At 40.6% G+C, this 10287-nt stretch overlaps 1 protein-coding gene across 2 annotated transcripts in view; it reads right to left on the bottom strand.

Annotated features, from left to right (window-relative positions):
- Positions 1–10287, bottom strand: part of dscama (Down syndrome cell adhesion molecule a) — a 125062-nt gene that overhangs the window by 16627 nt on the left and 98148 nt on the right. For both annotated transcript variants that reach the window (XM_032534582.1, XM_032534584.1), the window contains exons 13-18: positions 8375–8471; positions 7931–8059; positions 7532–7699; positions 6414–6484; positions 4417–4660; positions 3501–3647 (exon numbers count right to left, since the gene is read on the bottom strand). In XM_032534582.1, the coding sequence (XP_032390473.1) occupies positions 3501–3647; positions 4417–4660; positions 6414–6484; positions 7532–7699; positions 7931–8059; positions 8375–8471 (856 nt within the window). The remainder of the gene's footprint in view (positions 1–3500; positions 3648–4416; positions 4661–6413; positions 6485–7531; positions 7700–7930; positions 8060–8374; positions 8472–10287) is intronic.

The following is a 10287-nucleotide window of genomic DNA, read 5'->3' on the forward strand; positions in this document are numbered from 1 at the left end:
GTAAAGTAACATTAAGTGAGGACACCACAGGTCACAGGCTTTAAGCAGCCTACTCTTGATTGGCGGCAACCACTATCATGTGTAGAGAGTATCCATGTCCCTCATGTGTGGAGGACCCCAAAAGATGCTAGAATGAATAGCTGTGGATGCGGGGGGGGGCCTTTGCCTTTGTACAGGGCCCAATATTTTGTGCCATGTCCCTGTGTGCAGTCAGCTTTGGCCAATGCAAGTTTCTTATTAAAAATGAAGTCAGTGATTTGACAAGCTGCCACTGGTCCAAACATGTGACTAATGTATTATACAGCAGGTCACATTTATAAAAGTGTGACATAAAAATGTCAAGTCCAAGGGTGTCGTAGCCCAGCCTTGGATAAAATGTCCTATTCAATCACAAAGTCTAAACAAGCCCAGGTCCAAGGTCTGCTGTGGTGGCAGGCCTCCACTGGCAACCTGCTACCCTCAGCTACTGGGCTTTGAATTATTGATGTCTCTCTGTGTCACTCCCCGTCCATTTCTCTTCTTAACAATGTTTCTCCTCCCTTTTCTTCTCTCTTGTCATCTCTCGCTGCATCTCTTCTTGGAATTTTCACAATAAAACTTCACAGAGCTTATTCCAAGTGGCAAAGAGAAAGAAGAATTTCAACCAGAAGTGAAAACAAAGCCAACTGAGCTGTTAGCTGTTATCAGGGCTCTCGTTGAGCTTGTTTGGAGCTCAGTAGTGTTATATTTATTCGAGGAAAATGTAATATATTTTTGAGAGAGAAGGATTAGCATTTATTTATTTATACTTATTTTGTTAAACACATTCTTACATATTGTCCCACACAGTTACAGCTGTACTACTCATAAAGTCACGCAACATATTTTGAGACTTTCCATTCTTCAATTGTCCAAATGTTGACAAAAGTAATATTTTATTGGTCTTTGTTTTGACTTCCCAAAACAGAGTCAGCAGCCTGTATGTGTGGCCGTCCATTCAGATGGGATTATTCCAATCCGATGGGTACTGTTTTAAATCAACCACTGTGACACTGAGCTGATTCCAACACTGGTGCTACAGATGGATCAGTGGTGTTAGAAAGGGCTTGTATCTCCCTCTGCTGGTCAGTCGTATTACATCCTCTCTGCTCTGGGATAAACTGGCATAGATAGAATAGTAAATAGAATAGTTTGGTTGCAATATGTGTCAATGTGCAGTATAATTATTTTTTTTCAATAATATAATTTTTTTTTAAACTAATATTTGTATTAAAGCAAACTCGTACACTGTATTTATCAACAGGATTTGAAGAGTTATATCGGTTTTACTGTTTTTATATTTGTATTGTTGACTAATCTTCTTATTGTTGTTGTTTTTTTCTTTAGGTAGACAATTTCAAGATCTGTCCAGGGACAACAGATGAAAAATAGCCTTTTGGCTAATTTTGGTGCATTTGCAGCAATGTTAATTAATGCACATTGTCCCTGTCAAATAAATTAATAAAATAAAATAAATAAATAAAAAAATCCATGTTGACCTTCATGGTATATTTACATACAATACAAGCCAAAGCATTTATAAATAATAAAACTGACATTTAACTTTTAGTGATCTCCCACAGAGCTTTGGACTGTTACCATGCAAACTAGCGGTGGCTGTCAAGTCTGGAGCGTTCATGTTGTATGGGCAGGCCAACATGAAGTGACAGTGCAGGGGTCAAAGGTAATCGTGCTGTCACAACCGATCCCACTGACACAACCCCGGCATGTGACGGTGGCATGGCACGCTGTCTGACTTCCACAGGGCCACGCAGACTTTTGGACAGTTTATTTATGAGTGGAGGTTAGTCAGATAACCAGATTACACTTGGGTAACTATAAACTTACTCATTAGCATCAATAGCTATCCTTCTTACTTTATTCATTATATAAACTCAGCACTCCTAACCTTTGCAGAGATTTGCAGCAGAGATTACTGGACTGACTCAAGACTGGACATCAGCAGTGAGCAAAGGAAGTAAACAAATCTTATGTCATGCACATGAAGTATTTATGTTTCCGTTTGACCCAAGTAATACACCAAGGTTCCTGTCTCTAGTCTCCACTGTGTGGGATTCTGCAGCAGTTTTCTACATTTATTAGAAATAACATAACCACTGACTTGCTAGTCAAAAAACCATTGCGGGGCAACCTCTAGCTCACCAAGTAGAGTGTGCGCCCCATGTGGGCCCAATGAGTCCTTGGCAGCGGCCTGGGTTCGCCACCAACCAGTGGCCCTTTGCTGTGTATCCTCCTCTCGCTCTCCCCCCCTTTCCTATCTACACTACATAAAAAATTGCACTCCCAAAATAAGCTTTCAAATAGAAAACCATTGCCATTTAAACCATTTTGGGAGAGTGACAAATTATCGTTATTCTTCATATTCTTCCATGTTCTTCTTCTATGTAGTAGTTTCAATGATTGGCCTAATTTAGGGCTGTCAAACTCATTTTAGGTCATGGACCACATGCAGCCCAACATGATCTTACGTTGACAGAAGCAGTAAAACCATCGCCATGATGGGTCTGGTAGTGATGCTGAAAATTAGATTGCTTGAGCATTGAGAGGTGCTGTGAGCACACTAAGCCCACAGGCGTCCCATTTTCCTCTGTGGGGAGATAGGAACTGGTCCATTTTTCTTGGAAAACCCAACACTCTGTGTCCACTATTCTCCTTTATGACAAAGACATTTTCCCACCGGTGCCTCCTGCATGAAAGGTAGCCTGGGCTTGACAGTGTTGTGTCACTTAGCTGCACACAGCACTTTTTCTTTTACTTAGGCCAGATTGGACCCTTTGGCTGGCCAGTTCTGGCACTAGGGCCTTATGTTTGACACCCCAAATAATCCGAAAAGAACAAATTAGGCCCCAATTGTTTATTTTTTGGATAATGTATGCAAATCATGTGTAAGATTTTGCTGAATTGCTTAGTTCTGAAGTATTAAAGTCAATATGTTCTCATGTAATACAGTTTTTCTCCACCCCACCTCTAGTCTGAGAGCAGACTCTTAAAGTGCATACACATATACATATATATATATATATATATATATATATTTCATTTTAATTTATAATTGTTTTTTCTATTATATTATTTTTATTATTAATACAATTTTTTACCATTTTTTGGGGTGGGGTGGTGTTATATGTACTGTATGTTCTGTTACCAGTAACATGCTGCTGGTGTGTGAGTGTGTTTATGTTGTTTGTTTAATTAAAAAAACATTTGATCACAAAAAAACAGAGATCTTGGAGATTGTAGGGGTTGGTACAAAAAAAAGGAATTGTTCTGGTTTGTAATGACAAGGCCTCTGTTTGTTATATTTCAACAATATTTCACTGCCTGATTAAAAATACAAACAAGCAGCTTTTAAAAATGTCCTTGTAAATATGTTAATGAAGATGCGCAGATTCCTGGGGACAAGGTACTGTACATAACAGTTACGTTAAGTCTTTAGGAAGTGTGCAGATGTAAACGTGTACCTCCATCAGGCAAGTTGGCCCAGTAGATGACTCTGAAGCCCAGCAGGTTGCCGTTCAGAGCGTCTTTGGGAGGGGTCAGCCAGGACAGAGAGATGACCTCTGGGGACGTGGCTGTGGCCTGGACGTTCTCCGGAGGACGACTGGGCACTGAGGGGAAAGAAGCAGGAGGCAGACTGTGAAAACAGTGGACTCACAGGAGAAATTGTAGGACAGCCACCATGTGGCAGCCCCCTCTGGTCTCCACTAGGCTGTGATATAACCTCACAAATCTCTCCAAACCATGCTGTCTGCCTCTTTAAGAACAGGAAATGCACAGTGTTGTGTTCTGTGAGGAACAGTGATAAACTGGTCATTTTTTTGGCAGTTGGCAGATTACCTGTATCTGCGTTTTATTTGCCTCATTACCGATTAAGTTAATTAATAAGTGTGCTACTTTGGCTCCACTACAGCTCTGTCTCTGTCCCTCTGCTTTGCTTTCACTCATCTCTGAGTCTGACGTGATGTCCCGCCCACAACACTATCTGACTCTCTTACTGGGTATGAAAGTTAAACGTTTTGGGTTGGATCCACAATCTTGATTTTGGACTTAAAGATTTTCACTGCATATGCATATTGGATACAAATATCACCATTTTCATTAACTATTAGTAACCGGTATATGTATATTGGCTTTAAAACAACAGTATCTGTTGATGCCTAGATAGGACACAGTTATCATCAATCCACATATACTGATGTATTGTCTTTGAATACTCTGTTGGTTTTTGATTAGAGTTCCCTTTTAGCAAATGTCTTTCTATTATGTAGTATTGGACTTTTTTGACATTAATGTCTTCTTGTTATTTTTAGATTAATTCAGAATAGTCTGCCTACCATCCCACGTCGGCCTGAGTTTGGTATTGTACTCCATTCTTACCGTCTTCCAGCGTGGTAGCAGCCACCTCAGTGGACGAGGGCCCTGTCCCAGCGCTGTTGCTGGCTTGCACCACGACTCCATACTGGGTGAACTTCTTCAGGTTGTCCAGCACCAGGCTTTCTGCATTGTCCCCTGTGGTCTCCACGCTGATCACACTGAACTGGTAGTTTCCACCGGAGCTGTACTCCCTGTAGCCCACCTGGTAGCCTCGGATGGCTCCATTCTGGAGGTGCTTCTTGGGCGCCTGGCAAGGGAACAACACAGTTTATTTTAGACAATGGGGTTGAACCTCGGTGTTCTTTTTGTTTTTGGAGAGAGAGCAAAAGAATCACATTTTACGAGACAAATTAAACGAGTCAGCAACTGATAAAATAGCACCCTCAGGTCAAGCACAATTTTGGATAAAGAAAACTCTTCGTTCAGTATCAAATGTGTGAATATATTACATTACGTTCTGATACAAGGAAGCAAGACACCACACATAATGCACAAATACGGTATGGTAACTAGATATATATACACTGTAGACCCCCCTCCCCCCCTCCCCACCAGCCAAGAACATGGCCCTCTTTTTTAGCTATCTTGTTAGTTTCTCTCAACTCTCATGTCAAAGAGTGCAAAAAGACCACTTTAAGTCATCAACCAGATACATTAATAGGGATTCAGCAATATATACATATATACACACCACAAATGTTCTACCACAGAGACTAAAGAGAGAATGTTCCATATAAAATGTTCTTATATTATGCTGTTTGTGCCTTGTGTAGTCCAGGTTAGCTACTCTCTTTTGTTTTTCCTCTCATGCCCCTGACAGCATCTTGAATTAATGCGATCACATCCCAAAACACAGCCAACACAATCCTCTTCTCCAGCTGCACGGCTGAGGGAAAATGTGCAGAATAAGAGAGAGGAAGTAAAATGTGATTACAAGTCATCATTTAAGGCATGTGTTTTGATGCATTCTGAGTCACGTGTGAAATGAATACGCCTCCTTCAGATCAACACACAATTTGAATAAGACCAAAGGCCGAAATGACTCTACACACGATGGAGATAATGACTTGGAAACTGAAACCGCCAGACATGGGATAAAAGACTGATAATTGCAACAAATACTGTGTATACACCCTCATTAACAGCCAACCAAAGAAACACATGGCAGCTAACTAGTCCAGCTTCAGTAGCAGGTTAAAAGTTGAGTTCAAAGATCCTAGGGCCCCTTCTTTAACAATCTAAGCGCATAGCGTGAAGCGCAGGTGCGTTTAGGGCATGTCCAAATCCACTTTTGTTAGTTTGATGGTGGAAAAAGGGTCTGTGCGCCGGGCGCATGGTTTAAAAGGATTGTTATCACCTTAATCAAGGTGTGTTTTAGGCTAACATGCAATCAACCAACCAGAGGTCATCTCCCACTCCCTTTAACAGTCAGGCACATTTGGACATTGGCACATTGCTATTATGATGGCGGATTTGCACCGTAATTTTTTTATATGTAATATTTTGCACGTGTATGTACTGCTGCACTTCCCTGTGGGTGTAACAAGTATGGTGTGTGCACGCTGTGCACGAGCCTAGGCGCATTTTACTAAGTTTTGTTGGTCAATGGCCGCTGCCTCAACATAGCAACACGCCAAGAAATCACCTGAACACACCTCCCTATAAGACGAGCATGCCCATGGGCGCAAAGATGAGCAAAGGTGCATTGGCTGTTTAAACAAAGTGGGTACAGGACGGGAAATCAACAACTGTGTTGGCTTAAAATAGCAAAGACACTAGCGTCTGGCTTTGCGCCATGCTCCGCCGGGTGTTAGATAGGGCCCATGGATTTCAAGGAGAGAGCAGTGTTGGATTTATTTGGGGATTTAAAACCGCAATCTTTCAGCCACAAGCCAGAGCTCGGTGCTGTCATCTCTGATTGTACCTATCTGGACACAGCTACATACTCCCATAACGCAAATATACACACATTTGTAACACACAGGGTCGGATTGACTTACTCGCCAAGTGACTCGGATGCTTTGAGAGGAGAGGGCTTCCAACTGTACTTCCTGGGGTGGTCCATCAGGAGCTGAGATCAGATCGCACAACATGTGCATATTATTATTACGATAAGAAAGACAGAGAAAACTTAATTGTCTGTGATAAGACAACATTTTGTCTTTGACAGGATAAGCTCAAATGACATACAATACAAAGAACAACACAAAAGTTACATATAGAAACAGTGTAAAAACAGTGACAGTACAAGCGTGTAGAAATGCAAAAAGAAGCATGGATGTGCAGTAGCTGCTGGATATGTTGTCTACGTATGTTTAGGGTGGAATCTAAAACTGTACACATCCAACAACTGTCTCAACTATTTTTCAGCAAGGCTGTTGCAAACAACCTTTTTCTACACAAAACCCCACAAAGCCAATCCGTGCAGAAGTGGTGAGTGTGGATGTGGCTATTTTAACAAATGTGATGGTTGTATTTCTAGGTGTCTGCTGAGGGTGAGGAGAAGTGGTGTGTGGGGGGTGGCACAGTGGGGAGATGAATGGATAGAGGATGTGATTTGCAGATGGGGTACAGCCTCAGTCTATTGACTGTGGTGTGGCATTTACTACTGAGGCCGCTAATTAAAAAAACTCTGCTTTTAGTGTGAGGTCAGCGTGTGTTCAATAATGCAGCAGAGCCAGTGGGCTGATGTCACCGAGCTGTTAATGAATTGACTCAGTTGGCCCTTTACCTCTTTTTGCCTCTCGTCTTTCACTCTCCACCCTCAGTCCTGTGTTTTTGTTACTTTGATTTGTTGTCATAGTAAGAAATTACAAATTGCTTTTCTTACTGTAACTGTAAATGATTTATGTACATGAAAATAAGAGTGATAAGTGAGTTTTAGGGACATTTGTGCATGATTTAATTCTATATACTGTATAAATAATGAAATTTGCGTCTGTAAGTACTGTTGATAATGTTAATAATGTGCTGTATTTTGATATCTACTGAGTATGTGGACTGTTCGTTGGAAAGCAATGACCTACATTTTGTTACGTATGTGCCTGCCCATTGTGTCAATGACTATACAATTGAATTGAAGTGGATTCAGAATCCAACACTGACTCATCCCTCTCACCTGCTTCGTCAGTGGTGATGGTGAGCTCGTTGCTGGCCTCGCTCTTGCCGATCAGGTTCTTGGCGAACATGCGGATGTTGTAGGTGGAAGAGGGGTGCAGGTCAATGATGGTGGCCTGGTTGAGCTGAGGGGACACATCTTTGGTCTTCTGAGCAGTATCCCAGGAGGCTGTAAAAAGGGGACAGGGCGTGGTTAAAGTCAGGGGAGAGGTCAAAGCTAAGTGCATTAGGACAGGCTGTGTTAAATCATAGCGATGAGAAAAAGTGAATGCAGGCATAATCAACCAAAACACATCATTCTCTACACATTTGAACCAACGCTTAGTGTAAAAAATGTGTATTTGTTGCTCATTGTCAGATCCTACCATCTAATCTTAAATATACATTTCCTTTCATGTACCTGATTTGTTCTTGCTTTCAATATCGAAGCCTGTGATTGGGCTGTTGCCATCAAACCCCATAGTCCAACGCAGTGCAATGGTCCTGTCCTTCACTTCTCTGATCTCCACCTCTGGGGGGTCCGGGGGCTCTACAAGGCACAACGTTAACCAACACTTTTGTTTTTTTGTAGTGTTAATGAAGTTTTTTGAAGAAACAACTTACAGATTCCTCAGTGCAGGTGCGGAAAATAAAAAACCAACAAAGGAACAAATCTTGATGAAGGTCCAGAGGTACCAAAACACTTTTTTTTTGTAAATAAACTGTCCTGCTATAGCAAGAGAAGAGTGCAGGATTTGTTCCTTTGTTTTCAAGTTAATGTCACTGAACTTTAAATTATCTGCAATTGTTGCAAAGACTCAAAAGCTCCGTTAGGGTTTTGTGTCTGAAGCAGGGGAAGTTCTACCTTGCACTGTGAGCTGTATGATTCCTCTGTCTTCACCAAAGGAGTTGATGGCATGGCAAGAGAAGAAGCCGGAGTCCTCCCTCACTGTGGGCATGATCTGATGGATGCACAGGAATCAGATGAGATTCAATAACAAATACTACGCAGGTGGCTGTCCACTGGTCACCAGTAGTGATAGTGATGTCATCAAATTGATGCCAACATCTGATATCTTTCATTGAATGCAGAGATTTTCTTTCCAGTTGTGGTTCCCACGGCGTTTGACTGATCCAATAAAATGAAGTACCATCACACTTTATGGCCTTTGTGTAGACATGAGTGAGTACAATTCAACCAAAGAGTCTCATTTTTTATCGGTAGAGTGGTCGCCTGCCAATTGGAAGGTTGGTGTTTGATCCCTGGCCCTGCAGTCCCATGTCAAAGTGTCCTTGGGCAAGACACTGAACCTCCTAATTGCTCCCGAAGTGTGAGTGTGTGTGAGTGTGTATCTGATGAGCAGGTGGCACCGTGTACGGCAGCCTCGGCCACATGAATGTGTGTGAATGGTGAATGGTTCCTGTGGTATGTAACAGCGCTTTGAGTAGTCGTTGAGACTAGACAAGCGCTATATAAGAACAGCCCATTTACATTTACATTTTAGAAGTCCACAGGTTGGGGTACATTGCGTGATCTGCCCTGAGACTTTGGAACAGGTTACACACAACACAAGGGGGGAGGAGAGAATCTGACTTTTCAGCATGAGCCTATCTTTCTCAGACCCCCCCCCCATCATATCACTTGTCTGCTGTTCAACTATCCTAAAGGCTATATTGGTCCTCATACATAACCTGGACAATGGTCATAGCATCTACATCTTACATCTTATATCTTATTCCCTGTTACATAATGTTACACATGTTCTTCTTTTATTCAGTCAGTCAGTTTTTAGGTTATTATGTTTAAATTTTATAGTCGTAGTCAATATTTTATCATGAGCTACTGTACTGTTAAATCCCTGCACAGTTCACATTCTCATCAGTGCACACAGTCTACCACAGTATCCCATCTTACAATGGTCAATGCATTTCTATGAGTGATTTTTAACAATTATTTTATTTTTATTCTTAGGCATGTGTGAGATATATGTGTTTGTTGTGTTATGGATGTCTTTCTACTGAATGCCTAAAATGTCCTTTGGGATGAATAAAGTATCTATCTATCTATCTATCTATCTATCTATCTATCTATCTATCTATCTATCTATCTATCTATCTATCTCTACCTATCTATCTATCTACTCCCTATCTATCTATCTACTCTATTCTACTATCTACCTACCTATCTATCTATCTATATCTATCTATCTATCTATCTATCTACCTACCTACCTATCTATCTATCATCTATCTTCATCTATCATCTACCTACCTACCTACCTACCTACCTATCTATCTATCTATCTATCTATCTACCTACCTACCTATCTATCTATCTATCTATCCTATCTACCTATCTATAATCTATCACCTGTAAGCACTATAACAGACATAGCTCTTTTGAAATCTTACCTCGAAAAATATTTACTTAGAATCTTTTTTAGTAGTGCCTGGACGTGCCGGGTTTTATGTAACCTTCTCTGACTTTTATGTTTCATTCTTTTCTGATTTTACTGTATGTTATGTTTTTATTCTTTTCAGATTTTACTGTATGTTATGTTTTATTTTTCAGATTTTACTGTGTTAGGTTTCATTTTTCAGATTTTACTGTATGTTATGTTTCATTCTTTTCTGATTTTACTGTATGTTATGTTTAATTTTTCTGATTTTACTGTGTGTTATATTTTCTTTTTCTGATTTTACTGTATGTTATGTTTTATTTTCTGATTTTACTGTGTGTTATATTTTATTTTTCTGATTTTACTGTATGTTATGTTT

The sequence above is a fragment of the Etheostoma spectabile genome, chromosome 13, assembly GCF_008692095.1.
Source record: "Etheostoma spectabile isolate EspeVRDwgs_2016 chromosome 13, UIUC_Espe_1.0, whole genome shotgun sequence".
Taxonomy (NCBI): Eukaryota; Metazoa; Chordata; class Actinopteri; order Perciformes; family Percidae; genus Etheostoma; species Etheostoma spectabile.